General features: G+C 41.6%; 1 protein-coding gene across 1 annotated transcript in view; it reads right to left on the bottom strand.

Annotated features, from left to right (window-relative positions):
• Positions 1–20,849, bottom strand: part of LOC129708528 (tetraspanin-18-like) — a 126,399-nt gene that overhangs the window by 24,819 nt on the left and 80,731 nt on the right. Inside the window, exons 5-6 of the mRNA XM_055654331.1 lie at positions 3,898–3,998; positions 3,358–3,552 (exon numbers count right to left, since the gene is read on the bottom strand). Of these exons, the coding sequence (XP_055510306.1) occupies positions 3,358–3,552; positions 3,898–3,957 (255 nt within the window). The 5' untranslated portion in view covers positions 3,958–3,998. The remainder of the gene's footprint in view (positions 1–3,357; positions 3,553–3,897; positions 3,999–20,849) is intronic.

The following is a 20,849-nucleotide window of genomic DNA, read 5'->3' as shown; positions in this document are numbered from 1 at the left end:
TCAGTTACAAAGTTATCAATCTCTATCACTTTATATGAGAGAAGGTTTAAAACACATGTGGACATTATTAATGCAACATATAAAATTTTGACTTGAGTTTAGGAAAATGAAGCAAAAATAAGTTGGCACGGTACATGATGTAATGCTGTATAAACGTTGCAAGATGTAATACAGATGAACTGGAATCACCAGTAGGGGCTGCTCATAACCTGGAGAATAGATTCTCCAAATAGACTCTAGGAATATGCTTTTCAGAGAGACACATCTGCATTAAATCCTTATTTTCTAAGAACTCAGATTTGGTCTTTCTTAGTTACGTTTATAATAATGGTGGACATTCGATGAAGGGGTGAGGGGTAATGTGAAGAACGGCAATAAAAAAAGGGAGACGAAGAGTTTATCTTTATATTCATTTTTATTGGCTATGGGAATCACTGGCTTTTATTGCTGATTCGCCTTCCTGAACCTCTCCAGTCCAAATGGTGCTGGGAAAGGAGTTCCAAAATTTAGACCCAGAGATAATGAGGTAATCAGTGTATTTACATTTTTAGCTGACCAGCGATCCCCGCACACTAACACTATCCTACACACACTAGGGATTAGTCTACAAACCTGCACGTCTTTGGAGTGTGGGAGGAAACTGGAGCTCGCAGAGAAAATCCATAAGGTCACAGGGAGAACGTACAAACTCCGTACAGACAGCACCCATAGTCTGGATCAAACCCAGGTCTCTCCCGCTGTAATGGACCAACTCTACCGCTGCGCTATCTTGCAGGAGAACCTGCACATGTTGGTCTTCCCACGAAGCTGCTGACCTTCCCATTCAATATAGGGCTCAGGGTTTGGGACGGGTGCCGATGGCTTCACACTGCAACAGGCCAATCTCTACTTCATGGATCCAGTGCCACCAGGACACTGGGCTTTAAAGTGAGGAAATAAGAAATTGCAAATCTCCTTGGGCCAAGATCGGACTTTTCAGAGACTTGGAGGTTGCAAGGATGGCATTGGAACATGTTACCTGTCAGCATGCTGTTCCAGAAGAGGATCTATTGTATTCATGTATAATATGCTCTGACAGGATAGCCTGCAAAACAAGCATTCCACTGTGTCTTTGTACATGTGGCAATAATATATTTTTTTAAATAATGTGGGAATGGTGGTTGGGAATATTGAAACTTTATTCCAAAGCTTCTTGTTTGTTGGAGCCAAGGAAGGTAGAAGGGAAAGATAAAGGTGATTTTTTTTTGTGAGGTAGTGAAACAAAAATGTAAAAAACGGAAAGGTTGCAGCAGTTTTTCCATTTCAACTGTGATGATGTTGAAAATATTAATGATATAGCCACAACCTTTATTAGATACAACTGCTTGTTGAAGATCATCATAGTTTTTTTTCCCACTAGAAAGAGCAAAAGAGTGCAGTTTAACATCTAATCCGAAAGAGTATATGTCTGACAAAATAGTACCATGAATTCCACCCTGAATTTTCAGCTTATTTTGTTTTGATATTTCTTGACTGGGATTGGAACTTACAATTTTATGGCCTCCTGGCAACAGTGTAAACAAATGCATCAAATCTGTCCACTCAGCAGGAATATCCAAGGAAGAGTCTATATTTTGAAGTCCTTGGGTGTGTGGCAATATTTTCCAGGACCCACTAAAGGTAAGTTAATACTAACAAGGAGACCATCAGAGCCTATAAATAGCATTAGAGGTTGTCACAATGGGAATGATGGCACTTTAGTTATGTTATTGGACTACTAATCCAAAGTCCAAAACTAATGAGCCAGGAAGTTAAATTTATGTCATAAAGTTATACAGCATGGAAACAAGCCCTTTGGCCGCCAAGACCTTGTCAACCATCAACCACCCATTTCTACACGGACCCATTTTATTCTCCCAACATTCCCTTCAACAACCCCCTAGAGATTACCCCTCACATATAGACAAGGGACACTTTACACCAGCCAATTAACCTATGAACCTAAGGTAGACACAAAATGTTGGGGTGACTCAGCGGGTCAGGCGACATCTCTGGAGAGAAGGAATGGGTGATATTTAGGTTCGAGTCCCTTCTTCAGACCCGAAACGTTTCGACCCGAAACGTCACCCATTCCTTCTCTCCTGAGATACTGCCTGACCTGCTGAGTTACTCCAGCATTTTGTGTCTACCTTCGATTTAAACCAGCATCTGCAGTTCTTTCCGACACAACCTATGAACCTATATGTCCACGGGATGTGAGAGGAAACCAGAGCACCTGGAGGAAACACAAACAGTGACAGGAAGAATGCACAAATTCTCGTAGACAGCACCCGTAGTGAGGATCAAACCCAGGATTCAGGTGCAATGGGCTCTGTGCCATTCCAGAGGTAAACACTAGTAATGATGACCATGAAAGTATTGGTTTATCATACAGTGAACCTGGTTCACAAATTCTACCTGGGGTAGATAAATTGACACTTTACGTGAGACTACAGGACTGTGGCATGGTGGTTGATGCTTAAATTCCCTCAGAAATGGCAAAACAAATGATTCCGTAGCACTCAATTTGCTGAACATTCTCAAGGGCCGTGAAGCAATGGCCAATAAATCTTGGAATTTCCAGTCATACACCACTTGAATTAAAATAAAAAAAGATGGGGGAGTTTAGGAGAAACTCCTGTTTTTGCACGAGTTTGTGTGTTTGAGTTGACAGTTTATTGTCACGTGGACCAAGGTACAGTGAAAAGCTTTTGTTGAGTGCGAGCCAGTCAGCAGAAAGACAATACGTGATTACAATCGAGTCATCCGTAGTGTATAAACACATGATAAAGGGAATAACATGAATAATGTTTAATGCAAGATAAAGTCCTGTAAAGTCTGATCAAAGGTAGTCTGAAGGTCTCCAATGAGGTAGATAGAAGGTCAGGTCTCTTTCTAATTGTTGGTAGGATGGTCCAGTTGCCTGATAACAGCTGGGAAGAAACTGTCCCTGAATCTGGACATGTGCGTTTTCACACTTCCATACCTCTTGCCTGATGGGAGAGGGGAGAAGAGGGAGTGACTGTGGTGTGACTCATCCTTGATTATGCTGGTGGCCTTGCCGAGGCAGAGTGAGCTATAAATGGAGTCAATGGAAGGGAGGATGGCTCGTTCGATGGTCTGTGCTGCATCCACAATTTATTGCGGTCTTGGACGGAGCTGTTCCCAAACCATGCTGCGATGTACCCCGATAACATTTGTACGCTTGCAAACATTGATTATGAACCAGGGCATTGGACTATTGCTTGAGTGAAATACAAATTGAATGGTTAGCAATCATTCAAATACCTCTGAACAATTAAAAAAATAATGTAAAGTATGTTGAGTTGCTGTACATACTGTCATGAGCAGTTGTTTGCTCTCTCGGATTGCTCCCCAGCAGCCTAGGAAGCCTAGGAAGAAGAGAATGACCCCGACCGACAGGATGATGTAGGCCCCTGTATATATTAATGGGTTTGCAGCCACAATGTTCTTGAAGCCATTGGGGTTGGTTGTCACCCAAATGCCAACTCCAAGCAAACAAATACCTCCTGCCTGTAACAAACCAGAGCAATGTTATTACACTGAGGTCCGACCTCCTGCATTACAATTCACTGAGAATTCTGCAAACTATCTTCATGACCCCTGGATAAAATTTCATAAATGTTTCTGATAAAGTATCAGCTATCTCATAAAATCCAATTAAGCTGCAATCTAGACTTTAATAAAATGACACAGTATGCATTTGATTCAAATTATTGAATAAAAATTGCCGTTGCCATGGACACAGGATTTAACATGCTTTCTTATAATTACTGATCACATTTATATTCTGCGGGTTTTCTACCAAAATCCCATCTCTCGCAGCTGTTCAAAAAATGTCACCATTCAGTTACTTACAATAATTAAACTATTGGACAGAAACATTAGGTACTTGAGGCAGGTCCAAGATTTTTCCATTTGGACTCCAATACTTGTGTTCGTTTTAAAGAATGTTTGATCTGTGAAGGCAAGCAAAAGAACATCACAGTTTACCATTTGCTATCATTTAATTACCAATTTAGTTTGGGTTAATTCCTTTACAAGAAGCTTCCTAATGTACGGGTTATCACAACAGCAAGCAGGCTAAACTGGTCATAATAGTTCAGTTAGTGCCTTTCATTCATGAAGTTCGATGCAGTCAGGAACACAATGTGAAATGTATTGCTCCAGTTCTATCTGGTGGCACAGTTCCATAGAAAACATCTCAAAGGAATGGTGAACGAATTTAAAACTCCTTATCCTACAATTTCCTTCAATTTTAAAGTACTTCCTGAAACAACCTGAAGCTAGAAAATGTCAGCCTCTGTTTGCCTTAATCGTTCAGAGACATAATAATAGATTAAATGTTGTTGTGTTTATTTCTAAAGCTTTGACTTAACAATGTGTTTGTGATTAGATTAGATAAGATTGCTATAGTTGGAGCAGAGAACCCCACACATTGATTGCCAGTTGAACAAACAACACAACTTAGTCACAGAGTCATAGAGACATACAGCATGAAAACAGGCCACCTTTGGTCCAACTTGCCCATGTCGACCAAGAAGCACCATCTACGCTCGTTTCATCTGCCTGCATTTGGCTCATATCCTTCAAAACCTTTCCATGTACCTTACCAAATGTAATTTAAATATTGTTATTGTACCAGCCTCAACTTCCACCTTTAGCAACTCATTCCATGTACCCACCACGGTCTGGGTGAAACATTGCCCCTCAGGTTCCCATTAAATCTTTCCTCTCTCATCTTAAACCTTCGTCCTCTGGTTCTTGATTCCCCTACTTTGCTTTTTTGTTTTACTTTTAGTTTTTTTAGTTTTAGAGATACAGCGTGGAAACGGGCCCTTCGGCCGACCAAGTCCACGTCGACTATCAATCACCCGTATACGCATTCTATGGTATCCCTCTTCCGTATACACTCCTTACACACTGGGGACAATTTGCAGAAGTCAATTAACCTACAAATCTGCTCGTCTTTGGAGTGTGGGAGGAAACTGGAGCACCCACACGGTCACAAAGAAAACATGCAAAACATGATTGTAATTTACATGCAGGCAGGGCAGCATAGTGGTGTAGAGATGATGCCTCACTGCACCAGAAACCCAGGTCATCATGGACTCAGTGGGCAGAAGAGCCTGTTTCCCTGCTGACCGTCGATCACCCCTTCACAATAGGTCTATGGTATCCCACTTTAGCATCCACTCTCAAAACACCAGGGGCAATTTACAGAGGTCTGCTATATCTTCCATGCTATATCTGCTGTATTAGAACGGAGACGAGGAAACACTTTTTCTCACAGAGAGTGGTGAGTCTGTGGAATTCTCTGCCTCAGAGGGCGGTGCAGGCAGGTTCTCTGGATGCTTTCAAGAGAGAGCTAGATAAGGCTCTTAAAAATAGCGGAGTCAGGGGATATGGGGAGAAGGCAGGAACGGGGTACTGACTGGGGATGATCAGCCATGATCACATTGAATGGCGGTGCTGGCTCGGGGCCAAATGGCTACTCCTGCACCTATTGTCTATTGTCTACCAATGTTACAACATTTTGAGATTTAAAAAATCAAGTCTGCAATTTATCCTATCAAATAAAGCATAAAAATAAGTTTAATTTGACACCTAACTCACTTTCATATCTTCAGTATTAAAAAAGTTATGGCCATTTTCATACTCGGAAATTAGCATCTTGTTCCCTATTGCTTTTCCATTGACTTAACACAAAAGCTGTGATCGAGGACAGTCTAAAGCCCATAACTTTATTAAAAATTAAGAGAACTGAAATAAATGTTCAGTTATTATAGATTGAAGCATTCTGAAACAAATATTAAACAATCTTACTTGGATGACCTGAAATTAAAGCATATAATTAGTTAGTTACCCAATTGTAGCTAATTCCAAAATTCAATTACTAGATCTAAACATCTATCCATTTCTTAAGGAAAGATTAACATTTTTAAATAGCCTAAGTGTCCAAAGAACATTCACACAAGAATTCACAATAAAACATGATTTTTAAATCTCATTGACATTAATTTATAGGCCAAATGGAAGGGATTTAGTGTTCAATTGCTGTAAATTAATGGCCATTTAAATCAGCTTGCCAGTGGGATTCTGTGGAACACGCTGGTTTAAAACGCTGCCATTGCGGTGAATTTGTACCCCATGTCGGCATGAAAGATACTGCGGGATTGAATGGGCCCCCAAGTCAGCTACTCGCAACATAAAATTTTGTATAAAGGGATCTGAAGAAGCCCTTTTTAATGTAAAAATAAACAACCTACCTTGCCTTGTCCCCTACATGAGATCCGTCCCGTTGTCGGGGTTCGAGGCTTTAGAGGATGATTTTTAATCTACTATAACAATTAAATAACCCAATTTAGTTTAAAAATAGCTGCAGCGAATGAATTTCGCAGCGATTTCTCGTCAGCAACTAAGTAGGCTGAACAACATAGATTTCAACAGCCTAGAGAAAATCGCGTTTAAAACCCAACCCCCTCTCAAAGGCGCCAAAGTCACGCACACGGGCAGTGGCAGAACTGCAGCGCCGCTGAAGGTAAGTTTTGCAACATACCTATATCGTCTATTGTCTTTCATTCAATTCAATCAATCAAAACAAAATCCTACGAGCAGTAGATAAAACCTATCACTCCCAAGCTGCAGTACTCTTTAGACAAAAGACTTTAGAGATACAGCGTGGAAATAAGTCCTTTGGCTCACTGAATCCACATCGACCAGCGATCCCCAGTACAATCCTATGGACAACTCACAATTTTACCAAAGCCAATTAACCGACAAACCTGTACGTCTTTGGAGTGTCGGTAAAACCAGAACTCCCAGAGAAAGACCATGTGGTCACAGGGAGAACATCCAAACTCCATACAGACAGCACTCATAGTCAGGATCGAACCCGCGACTCTGGCGCTGTAAGGCAGCAACTCTACCGCAGCGCCGTTATGCCGCCCTACTCAGCAATGTTATTGATGGGGAGCTGTCTCTCCACAACGCATATTTTAGGCCTGATTCCCCTGTACACACAGCAAATTAGAATGGCTCCAGTCTAAAGTTATGCAGCTGGCAGATCAACAGCACATCCAATAAACAATAGTTTCATTGATTGTTTTTCCTCAGCATAAGAGATTTTGCTTAATAAATAAAAATAACATAAAACCTATAATAGGAAACTGAATAAATAAACTGCGGATCATTTGGCTTTTGTAAAAGCTTCTGTTTAGATTTATATTGAATTTATAAAATATGTGCTCGCAAAACATTCAGAACATAAGGTCAGAAGGAATAGGGGTAGAATTACGTCATTCGGCTCATCAAATCTACTCCGCCATTCAATCATGGCTGATCTATCTCTCCCACCTAACCCCATTCTCCTGCCTTCTCCCCATAACATGTAACACCTGTACTACTCAAGAATCTATCTATCTCAGCCTCCACAGCCTTCTGTGGCAAAGAATTCCACAGATTTACCACCCTCCTAAAATAAAAACTTCCTAATTTCCTTCCTGAAAGAACGTCCTTTAATTCTGAGGTTATGACCTCTTGTCCTAGACTCCCCCACTAGTGGAAACATCCTCTCCACATGCACTTTATCCAAGCCTTTCACTGTTCTGTATGTTTCAATGAAGTCCCCTCTCATTCTTCTAAGTTCCAACAAGTACAGGCCCAGTGGTGACAAACAATCATCGTAGGTTAACCTACTCACTCCTGGGGTCATTCTATTAAACCTCCTCTGGACACTCTCCAAAGCTAGCATATCCTTCCTCAGATATGGTGCCAAAAATTGCCCATTCATCTTTCCTTCTGTGCATTAAGGATATTGAGGTATAAACCTTAGAGCAAAACACAAAGTGCTGGGAAAGCTCAGCAGGTCAGGCAGGTCTTGGATGAAAATTCCCACTGGATTTATATTTCCATGCAAACATCCTAACATTTAAATTTACGTCCCTTGAAATTTGAATCGTTATGGCTTTGCTGAGTCTTTTCTTGGAACCATTTTATAAACAAACCAAGGTATTCATTTATTATTTTTTATTTATTTTTTATTTATTAGTAGTGTACATTACAGTGATTTAAGCCAAAAATAACATAATACATTTCCTGTACCATTTCATATTTTAAAATTTAAAAAAGAAGAAAAGGAAAGAGAATTATATAGGATAGTGAGTGCGTGAAAGAGTGATCAAGAGAGACCCGTAGAAACGTAAGGTAAGGAGAAAGCCAAAGAAAAAGAAAACTGAAGATATATAAAAGTTTTAAAAAAGAGTGATAAAAGGGATGTACCTACTTTGTATTTTTACTCCCCCCTCACCAGGTCCTGAAACCATTTATTTTCAAAGTTATGTTGCACCCTGTACTTGAAATAAGTCGATAAATGGAGACCAGATGTTTTGGAAATGGTCTGATTTACCTACTAGGAGGAATCTCATATCTTCCAGGTGTAACATTTTGGGCATATTTGAAATCCACATATTTATCGTTGGTGTTGGGGCGTTTTTCCAGAATATAAGTATGAGTTTTTTTCCCGTTATTAAACCGTAATTAAGTAAGCTCTTTTCATTTAGTCAGTGAAAATTATGCTTTCATATCTTTACTCATTTCCTTTTGAAAATGGATGTACTGGAAGGATTCACGGATGCTGCTACCGTTGGGCAGGAGGTACAGAAACCTGAAGTCCCACACCACCAGGTTCAAGAACAGCTACTTTCCTACGACTGTAAGGTTCTTGAACCAACCGGCACTAAACTAATCCTACCTTGGCAACCGAACACTGGGGTCAAGGAAAGAGCGTTCACATCGCGGCCCTGCTTCCACCAATCTTTCCAGCACCACACACAAGAAGCACAAGAATCGACAAGACAGACGCCATTGTATGCAGATGCTGAGAAGTGTGTTCAGCTCTGGCTGAACAACTTCTAATCTTGTGTGTGGACTCGATAAGAAGTCCCGACCCTAAACATAACACAAACCCATTTTCTCCAGAGATGCTGCCTGAGCTGCTGAGTTACGCCAGCACTTTGTGTCTATATTTACTATCAAAATAGCACTTGCTACTTCGTGTCCCTAGGTGGCATAGTGCCAGTCAATTGTTTGTGTCCACTAGGGTGCCAACCTGTGAGGCACTCTTAAGACAGCTGATGTTTAGTTTTATGTGTCGCCTGGACAAGTCAGAGAACCACATAATTGAAGCCTTAGTCAGCCCTCTGAAAAGCTGCTATAGATTCACTTCTAGGCTAAGATGGCATTGGTGCAATAGCATATATATTTTAGGCTAATATGCAATTTCTTAATGTATCTTTGTAATTATTTGTACTGTTTGATGTGTATATGGACCTGTGTCTGAAATAAAGCTTTAATATACTTTTTTCTAATTGTATTTTGCACCAATGTGTTGTGTTTTGCTGTTTTTTTACACCGTCTTCTAAAATGTGTTTAATTTTTGTGTTTAGTTTAGTTTAGTTTAGTTTGTCACATGTGTGCAGTCTGGATCTATATGCATGTGATGCTGCTGCAAGAATGATTCTCATTATACATTCCCCTCAATGCCCGTGTGCACATGACCATAAACCCGACTTCACTTGAAACAGATTAATATTCCAACAAACCACAGGATGACTTCCTTCCGAGGCCCAGTGGTTGTTAGTCATGGATGGCAAGAGGTTTCCAAAGCTAACACAACCCATCCACTCCCATTGCACATGTATGTCACACAAATATAAGTTGGATATGAGTTACGAGTCAAGGTTGGAGCTCTAATCTCCAAGCTTAGACCTTCATTTTCTGCAGCTAAATGGATGATAAAAGCCAACCACATCCTACTACTTGGCCACAGTGGTAACATGTTGCTTTGACCCTGTGCAGCAGAGAACCACATTGCAGTGAGATACAGGCTCATCATTGAAATCTATCAACAAGCAAATGCCTTGTCCATCGAACAGAGATGGGAAACTAGAGTCTATATCAATCTTGGACTTGCACACACGATCAAAGCCGTTGGATTTTTGTTCCTGTATTCATTCACAAAATGTGAGCATCACTACCAGGCAAATATTAATTGACAACCCTTTAATGGTCTTGATACAGTTGGAGTCAGCTGCCTTCTTAAGCAGCTGCAAGGCAATGAGCTGTCAGATATCAATTTGCATGACCTTAAGCTAGCAATAAAGAAGCTTGCAACAATACAGTTCCAAGTCAGAGCAGTGGGTGACTTGGAGAATACAGGCAGGTAGTGGCCTCTCTGTGGTCTGGGTTTAAGAAATGCATTGTAGAATCCTTTGTTATTTGTTGCATTCACAAGTTGTAGATGGGTCACATTGTCACTTCTTCAGTTTTGGCTGTAATGGAGTTAGGACATGTTGTGGGCAAGAATTGCGGGGGGTGGGGGGAGTTTCACTATTCAAAAATGGCTACCAACAGATAAAAGATCAGTTGTGAGAGGGATCATGTTACATCAGTACACAGCGGTACTGATCCGTGATGATCTGGTAATAGGTAATAAAGATAATTAGGCTTTATCTTGCACTAATCATTATTCCCTTATCATGTATCTATACACTGTAAATGGCTCGATTGTAATCATGTATTGTCTTTCTGCTGACTGGTAAGCATGTAACAAAAGCTTTTCACTGTACCTCAGTACACGTGACAATAAACTAGACTGAACTAAGGGCCTGGTGTAGGTTCAACTAGCATCACTGCCCAACCGGTCTTGGTTTTGGGCAGGCAGTAGGAGGTTAAAACAGTGACAGAGGTTTATTGCATTTTCTCATCGCTGACTCTGACTGAGATGCGTTGAACGAGCTCAATAAATTTTGGAAACGAAATGCAAAGGTTTTTTGACTGCATAGATCCTTAAGGGCCTGTCCCACTTGGGCGATTTTTCAGTGGACTGCCGGCGACTGTCAAGTTTGCGGCACTCGCCACAAACACATCGCAAAGGCGGGGGCCAGAGAAAGCAGGGGAGCGCTGTCTGAAATTCACATGGTGCAAAGCCCAGGTGATACAGACACACACTGCAATGAACAGAAAGATTAAGACGGCTAGCACAGTCCTTCAAAAGAGGGGGGAGAGGGGAAGGGGAGAAGGGGGAAGAAGGAGGGAAAAGGAGTGGAGACACTTTTAAGAAGCCAGACAACTTTTAAAATTTGCTGGGCATTTAACATTACCGGTCGGTTATTCTTGGTTCTGAAAACTCGTGCTTACGTTTATTTTCCCCAATGAGCCAATGAAAATGCCCGGTCAACAAAGGCGATTAACTAAAACTACCTACAACTACCCATAACTACATGGTGACCCCACTACAACTTCACCTACAACTGCAGGATTATCGATTTTCTCCATGGTGACTAATTTTTGGTCGCAGAAAATATTTCAACATGTTGAAAAATTTGCGGCGACCATACTGAGGCCGCGACTAGTTCCCAGAATGCGGGAACTCCTCGCGACCATGAAGGAGACTCACCAGAGGCCACCAGCGAACATGTGACAACCATGTGGCGATCATGAGGCAAGCGCAGAGTCTCCTGCACTCGCCTAAAAGGTCGCCTAAGTGCAAGTTCTATAGTGACACGGACAGAGGTAATTGCTTGGCTAATCTTCGCAGCCTTTATCCTTTATGGTTTTCAGCATGGTTTCCAAAAACATTGTTTCTTTTAAAGGTGGAGGGACACTTTGGATGTCTGCCCCTTGCTGTGCCTCTCTCCTATAAAGCTGCAAAGGTTCCAGACATTCCACAAAATAAAAAAAACATGAATTTTTAAACCATATAAACCTTACCCTATAGTTATAAATCACTTATCCAAATAGGGTAATATTGTTTGGGAAATAATCAGGCTCACATCTAATCACTTCCTCCCACAACTTTACAAGGCTTCCAGCTCATTCACTCATTCCCAGTGCCAGAGTATTATCAAGAGCCAATATTGCTTCACTATTCCACATCGGGTTTGTAACACAGCTTCCATTTATGTGGTGTTAATGGTTCATTGTTTGTTTTATTATCATGGGCAACATGATACTTTTTTTTTGCATGCAGATCAGCCAGACTATCACCGTACATAAGCACTCATACATACACAGCATCAACATGTTCAAAGAGGCCAATGTGCAACCAGAGCTGAGGGTTCAACACCTGGCCCAGTGCACAGCAGGAGCCAGGGTGGCAGCCAGAGACAGGGATTGGGAATGTGGAAATGTAGGCCTGATATGTGGCCAAGGCAGGGGTTCAGGAGCATGAGGCAGCTGTGTGTTGTGTGTGTGTGTGTGTGTATGTGTGTGTGTGTCGGCTCTGTGTGTGTGTGTGTGTGTGTGTGTGTGTGTGTGTGTGTGTGTGTCTGTGTGTATGTGCATGTGTTTGGCTGTGTGTGTGTGTGTGTGCGTGTCTGCGTATGATTATTGGGCCTGGCCCGCTTAGGCGACTTTTCAGCGGACTGCCGGCAACGTTTTTCAGCAAAGTTGCCAGCAGTCGCCTGAAAAACCGGCAACTGGAACGGCGACTGTCAGAGTGGAACACACACACACACACACACATCACTTCCTTCACCAGCCCGTTATGCAGGCGAGGGACAGGACAAGCGGGAGGAACGCTATCTAAAAAATTCACACGGTGCAAAGCCAAGGTGATACAGACACACACCTTGATGAACAGGAAGGTTGGCGTGGTAATTCAGACAGCTAGCACAGTGTACGGTAAGTCCTTTAAAAGAGGAGGGGAGAAGTGGGGAGAAGGAGTGGAGACAACTTTTAATAAGCCAGAGATACACGGCTGTGACATTTAACATTACCAGTCGGTTATCCTTATGTCAGACAAGCTTATCAATTATCCCTCCCCTATTAATGCCACCAGTCAACTATTCCTTCCCCATTACCAGCATCAGACAAAACATTGCCCATCCCTTTCCCCATTATCACTGTCCATTAAAACCAACAATCTTCCCTTCCTTACTTTTTCCATCCGTCATGCCCCTCAACCAACGACATTCACTATCGACATCTTTCAAACCTATTAATCATCCTTCATCTTATAGTATACTCTCAGTCAAACCTATCAACTATTCACCCCGTGTTGTTGATGTTAGCCAAAGATCTTGAGCACCTTTCCATTTTCATCACCATTAGTCAAAATCGAGTCCCCTATTATTACCCTCTGTCAAGCCCATAGAGTATCCCACTAAGTCAATCCAGCATTTTGTGTCTATCCATAGAATAACTGTCTCTTATTATAACTTTCAGACACTTCTGGCCAATATTGAGTTTCCCCTCTTGTTAAAAAATATATTTTCATGCATGAACATAGAAACTTCCTTTTACTGCGAACATTTATTCCACAAAGGTATTGTGTTAAAAGAAGACAGCTCTCAGAGCGACCTGGTCACCTGCCTCTTTCTTCCCTATTGTATTTTTATTGGTTACTAATATTGCTTCTTACATGCAAGTGCTAATTCAATGACTGACAAGCAGACAAACTGTTGATAGCCATGCATGTGTAAATCTTAAATGGCCAAACCATCTTGCTAGACTAAACTCTCATAAGTGTTTGGATTTGAAGATGGATCTGAAGAATGGGTCCTGGCCTGAAATGCCACCCACTTATCCATGCTCTCCAGTGATGCCACCTGACCTGCTGAGTTACTCCAACACTTTGTGTCTTTTTTTAATGTAAACCAATATCTGCAGTTCTTTGTTTGGATTTGTTGAGTTCTCCCTCCCATTGAGGTATTTAATTCTGTAGACTTTAGACTTCAGAGATACAGTGCAGAAACAGGCCCTTCGGCCCATCGAGACTGCGCCGACCAACGATCACCACGAAAAGTAATACTATCCCACACATTAGGGACTATTTACAATTGTGCCGAAGCCAATTAATCTACAAACCTGTGCGTCTTTGGTGTGTGAGAGGAAACCGGAGAAAACCCATGCGGTCACAGGAAGAATGCACAAACTCCATACAGATAGCACCTGATGTCAGGATCAAACCTGGATCTCGGGCGCTGTAAGGCAGCAACTCTACCGCTGTACTGCAGTGCCAGCCCCTCGACGTACAATAACTGGTTAGTAAACCACATGTGGAAGGTGAGGACCCAGTACGTCAGGGCAAAGTGTTATAAAAAGGGGCAAAAAATGTGTTAGACCTAATTAGAGAAGTATATAGAGAAATTGTTATTGTAATGTACAAGAAGTATATAGAGAACATTTAAAAGCTACTGTATATAGAGCAATGGAGAGATATGGAGAAAATGAGACAACAGGGAGAATGGGTGCCAGAGATAAAAAGTGACATCCAGACATAAATAATTATAAATTGGGAAAGGAAATACACCATGTGATATCTAAATCCTATTTCATTTTCATTCACTGGCTCGAAGGGCTGAATGACCTACTCCTGCATTTACAGTAATTTCTATGTTTCTATTTGTCTCTGTTTAAAATGTCTCCACACCCACCAATTTTAATTTTGGTTCATTATCCTTTGTTTAGAAATCATTTTCTCCAAAGCTCTGCTGCCTACGGCAGCTGCCTGCATTTACTGTTCCCCAAAGTTCCCCCATGTTGCCTGGGAAAAAGCATGGGATAACTGTTTTGGCTCAAGTCTTTGTGAATTTGGCATGCGTGACAGTTGTATCCATTTATTTAGGCTGGTAACTGTGTCTGGGGATCTTAGTTTATTCCACTCGTATACTGCTTTTCAGACTGAATGCATTATATTTCAAAAGCATTAAATAATCAAATCCTTATTATTTGGCAGAGAGACTGCAACCTAATTCCTCAACTATGTGCATTCTCAGATCAAGATATCAAGAACAATTCTCTTTAAATGTTTCCATTCCTGAGCAAGCATATCAAGAAATACCAAAGACGTTTTTAATATTTTTTTATTTAGCAATACCTTTTGCTCTAATATCAAATCTCGCTTTGTCTAGCAACAGATAAAGTCTGGTATTTTAAATATCAAATAACGATTTTTGTTCATCCATTATAGCTCAGTTATATGGGAGACATTTTATAAAAAGAACAAAAGAAAAGCAATCTATCTGAAAAGTCCAATTGAGGAAGCATATTGGATCAATTCTACATTGCCAGATCTGAACCAGTCTGGCTCAGAGTCCTGGGTTCCAATGTTTGAGTCATAGTCATAGTCATACTGCATGGAAACAGGCCCTTCGGCTCAACGTCCACACTGACCAATTTGTCCCATCTATACTAGTCCACCAGGCTGCATTTGGCCCATATCCTTCTAAACCTATCCTACCCACGTACCTGTCTAAATGTTTTTTAAACGCTGTGATAGTAACCACATCAACTATCCCCTCCAGCAGCTCGTTCCATACACCCACCACCCTTTGTATTAAAAAAGTTGCCCCTCAGGTTCATATTAAATCTCCCCCCCCCCACTACCCTCCTCACTTTAAACCTAGGTCCTTGGTTCTAGATTCCCCTATTCTGGGCAAGAGGCTGGGCATTTACCCAATCTATTCCTCTCACAATATCACCCCTCATCCTCCAGCGCTCCAAGGAATAGAGCCTTAGCCTGCTCAACCTCTCCCTGTAGCTCAGGTCCTCAGGTCCAATTACTACTGCTGCTACTGTTCTACTGCTTCTTCTCCATTAGACCTTTGGACTGAGGATGACTTGCTTCTACTTTGCTTTTCTGGGTTGTGAGATGGCAAGCGAGGCCAGTGTGGATACCACAGATTCATCCATAGGCGAGGCAGGAGATGGACAAAGAGGTGGGTGGGTGGATAGTTCATGAGATGACGCCTTCCTTTCACCGACCATGTGTGCTCACAAAGTGGTTTCCAATGCCGTTTAGAGTTCTCGTTCCCCACTTTGAAAATTTATGGGATAGTTCACATGAATAATACGGACATAGAGTTGTATGGCACACAAACAAGCCCTTGTCCATGCAGACTAAGTTGGCATACTGGGCTAGTACTATTTGCAGCATTCAGCCTATAGTCCTCTTAATCCTTTATTTCCATATATCTGTCAAGATGTCTTTTAAAAGTTGTAATTGGGTCTGCTTCTATAGCTTCCTCTGGCAGCTCATTCCAGATGTGGACTAACCTCTGAGTGAAAAAGTTGCTCCTGAGGTCCCTCTTAAATCTCACCCCTCTCACCTTAAATCTACGCTAGTTTTATAATCCTCGACCCTGGAAAAATATACTATGAGCGTTCACTTTACCCATGCTCCTCACGACCTCAATAAAGTCACCCTTCAAACTCTCTTGCTCCAAACAAGAAAACCCCAACCCAACCCAACCTCTCCCTATAACTCAAACCCTCAAGCCCAGGTAACATCCTAGTGAATCTTATCTGCACCTTTTAATTTTCATGACATCCTTCCTATAGCTGGCAAACCAGAATTGATTAAAGCGTGGACTCACCAATGACTTCTACAGCTGCAACATAATGTGCTAACCTTTGTACTCAATGCCCTTCTCAATGAAGGCAAGCATACCAAAAGTCTTCACCACCACTCTATCCAAATGACTCGTCATTTTCAGGGAACCATGCACCTGTAGTCCCAGATTTCTCCGTTCTGTAACAATCTCCAGGGCTCTACCATTCACTGCATCATTTCTACCCTGGTTTGACATGCCAAAGTGCAGCATATCAATCTTGTCAAAAGTTAAATTCCTTGTTACCAATCCTTAGCCCACCTTCCCAACTGATCTAGATCCTGTTGTAAACTTATTCGTCTTTTCTCACTGTTCACTAAACCATCAATTTTGTGTTATCTGCAACTTTACTATCAACATTAACTACATCGCCATTCAAATTGTTAATAGAGATAATGAACAACATGGACCCAGTCCTGGCTACTGCAGCATTCCTCCGGTCAAAGGCTTCCAATCAGAAAAACAGCCCTACACAGTTGCCCTTTGACTCCTTCCTCCACACCAGTTTTGAATCCAATTGACTAGCTCACCTCCAATTCATAAGTTCATAAGGTCATAAGGTCTAGGAGCAGAATCCGGCCATTCGGCCCATCTAGTCTACTCCGCCATTCAATATCATCTATCTTTCCCTCTCAACCCCATTCTCCTGCCTTCTCCCCATAACCCTTGACACCATTCCATGTGCTCTAATCTTCCAGACTAGCCCACCATGCAAGGCTTTGTCGAACGTCTTACTAAAGTCCACTTAGAGATCAGAATCAGTGAGGATGTTGAATTCTGAGCACATCCTGGAATTTTCTATGCCTATGGTGGAACATTCCTTACACCAACAAGTGAACACAGGCCCTTTCTTTGCAATATAGTGAATAGTGCATAAAATCGTAGCATTTAAATATTTTCGTAAACCACACTGACATTGCTAATTTCACAAGATCACGCAGTTTATACTGAATAGTTGTGGTCTAATTCCAGCTACAATTTAGAGAACCCAGTAACCATTGTGTAAAGGATCAAAAGCAGGAGATTTTAAATGTATAGAGATTGGATGACATGACACCAAAACACAAATCCCCTGGCATGATGAGTTAGAAATAGAATGAGCATTTTGCTTTTCATTAACAATACAGTCTAGTCTTAACATGGGTATACTTTGAAAACTACATGCGAAGAAAGAAGGTGAAAGTTATTCGCCATCCATCACAGTGAGGAGTGCGAGGTCACCAAAAGCAAGATGGATGCTGCCTGCGTTGGTGGGGACTCGGAGGGATTGCCGTGAGTGCGGTGGTCTTGGTGTTGCGGGGATGTTGCACCATGGGAGCGTCCTGGAGTCTGGAGCGAGTGTGGACGGCATTCTGACTGTTCGGGTGAACAAGGACTGCAGAGAGAGAGCGACAAGCGGTCTGTGCAGCTCTGGTTACATCACGGTGGAGCATGTGTGTGGCCCGGACATTGGATTGATGATTGTGGGTCTCCGCTTATGCCGTGTGCCTTGGGATTCTCACACGCCACTGCGGTGGCTGTTAATAGTTTCATTTTTATGTTAATTTGTATCTTGTTGCTTTTTTTTTGGTGTGACTGTATGGTAATATCAAATTTCACTGTACCTTAGGGTACATGCGACAATAAAGGAATATTGAACTATTGAATTATTTCCTCATGTAATTTATATGTGCAGCTTCCCCACTGCTGGTTGTACACCTCCACGTTGCTCATGGCAGCATTCTTCCATCAAGGGTATTTAACTATGAAGGTATTGCAAGTGCGCTTGATCTCCTGGCTGCCTCGTGTCCACACACACACACACAGAGCGGTTTATTAGAAACCATAAATAGCAGGACGTCTGGCAGTTCCAGAGCATAGATCAAAAAAGCAGCGACAGATCTTTCAGATCGTGCTATGCAGATGTCGAGTTTAAATTCGCCTCATGGTTGCGATAAACATCATGGGCCAAATGCTTGTTCCTGTGCAGCACTGTTTTGTTTTCTATGCTACAATTCACTTTTACACCATATTCACGCTAAAAGCTCTCTCAGCTGGTCGGCACGGACTCGGTCGGCCAAAGGCCCAGTTTCCGCGCAGCACCTCTAAACTAAAGTTTTCCCAACATTTCTGCCATACTTCTGCACACCTGGGGCAATTTAAACTGGCCAATTAGATGTCTGTGGGATGTGGGAGAAAACTGGAGCACCGGGGAATACTCACATGGTCACACGAGAACTTTCAGACTCCACATAGACAGCACCAGAGTTCAGAATCCAACCCGAGTCACTGGCGTCATGAGACAGCTGCTCTACTAGCTGTGCATTATTCCGGCCAATGTTCAGATGTTCTTCCCCTCTGTCATCAGGCCTCTGAATAGTTCTTCCATAAAGCTAGGGTACCATCTGGTTCAACTCAACCCCATTGCAGACATTGGACTTTGGTCTATGGAAAATATATGCCACAATGCCGAGAACTATATTCTGCACTCTGTCCACCCCTTTGCTCTAACTATTGCATTTTTTAGTTTGATTTAATTGTATTTATGTATAGTATTATCTGACCTAATTGTATAGCATGCAAAACAAAGCTTTTCATTGTACCTCAGTACACGTGACAATAATAAACCTCAACTTAAATGACACAATGATTTAGGGTTTACAATTCATCCTTCCATTCAATCAGAGTAAATACAATTAGTTGATGAATGTGTTTAACAAGTCAGTGTCATACACAAAAAACATAACAATTTCAGCATAGAAGGAATCCAGTTCACATAGCAACCCTGTGTTGTACAAATTCCCCATTGAACACTCATATTTATATAGCATTTCTATAGAATAGCCTGTTCCTCTTCTTTTTATTTTCTTTGCTCTTATGTGGATGGAAATATGAATAGCTTATCAATTGCAGTGATAATTTGAGTTTTATAGCAGAGCTCTTCAGACAGGTTTCCAGCAAGTTTCTGATAAAGATTCCACCACTCAATTAATCCAGTGATGTTATTCCAGCAGCACCACTCTTTACACAGAGTCTAGAAACCAGCAGGCCAACAATGTGGTGAATTGAGCTCTAAGCTTGCAAAGGGATATAGACAGGTTTTATCAGAAGAGGGCTCTCAAAGTGTAATGTGAGAAGATATGCAATTTTTGATTTTGATAGGAGGAATAGCAAGAAAGGATAACTTTTGCAACCATAAAAGTAGCATTTGTTGGAGTCCTGAATGTTCTGGGTAAGGTAGTTGAGGAAATGCAACAATAAGTATGCAGGAACAGTAACTGATTAGGAAACCAACCAGCTTGAAAGGTATTATTGCAAGGACGGAGCGAGACAAAATTACAGGAAATCATGAATAAAAGGAGAAAATGCTGGAAACACTCAGGAAGTACCTGTGAAAAGAGAAACAATTGACATTTACGGTCTGGGACAGAAGAAGGATGTCCTGTTGTACTTGGAGTCATACAGCAAGGAAACAGACCCTTTAGCCCAATGTGTCAATACTGACAATCGAGCACCTATTTTACTCAAATCCCATAATGATCCCATTTCAATCAATCTATATTTCACTCAACTACCCCAGTTTTCACCATGCACCTATACACTCATGACAATTTACTGCATTCAGTTCACCTATCAATCTATACACTTTCGGGATTGAGATGGAAACCAAAGCACCTGGGTGACATGCACAAGTCTCAGGGATAAACATGCAAACTCCACACAGACAGCACTGGAGATCATTAGCAACCCAGATCACTGGAACTGTGAGGCAGCATCTCTGCAAGCTGCACCACAGTGTCACCCCATGATTAATTCCAAAGAATCATTAGTGAATGTATTATTGGTAATCCCTAGGAATGAAGGTTGACATTCATTATGTTGCAGTAAAGAACTGCAGATGCTGGTGTATACCAAGGATGGACACGTTGTACCTGAGGACCACCCAGTGTTCATGTGTGGAGTTCTGGCTGGGATCTCTTAGTATTCAGCCTTCATTGTTACTCCTGCATTGCGTCAGGAATAGAAATCTATTGATCTCATGTTTAGACCATTGCAGCCTTCTTCCATCTTCACTGGGGGGGATCTTTCTCAGCCATTGAGGAGTATTTCAATCATTCTTTGTCCAGAACCTCTCCCTTAACTTAATCCTCAAAAGTGGCCCTACATGGACTTTGAGCACCAAAGGTCAGTGATCTTTTGGTCGTAACAACTTGGAAACTTCTCCTCCATGACAACGTCTTGGGAGGTTGAAATTATATGGGGCTTTAGTGAAACCACACCTGAAATACTCTGTGTCAGGTTTAACTTCCATGCCTGGGGAACTTCTACACTTACTTTTGAGTTGCAACAGCAGAGATTAATTAGGCTGATTAACGAAGTTAGGCTAGCCTTGCAATGAGAAATTGAATAAGGATAACGTTTAAAAGAATGTGAGAG

This window comes from Leucoraja erinacea, chromosome 24, assembly GCF_028641065.1.
Source record: "Leucoraja erinacea ecotype New England chromosome 24, Leri_hhj_1, whole genome shotgun sequence".
Taxonomy (NCBI): domain Eukaryota; kingdom Metazoa; phylum Chordata; class Chondrichthyes; order Rajiformes; family Rajidae; genus Leucoraja; species Leucoraja erinaceus.
Note: the sequence above shows the minus strand (reverse complement) of the source record. Positions and strands in the feature narration are given on the sequence as shown.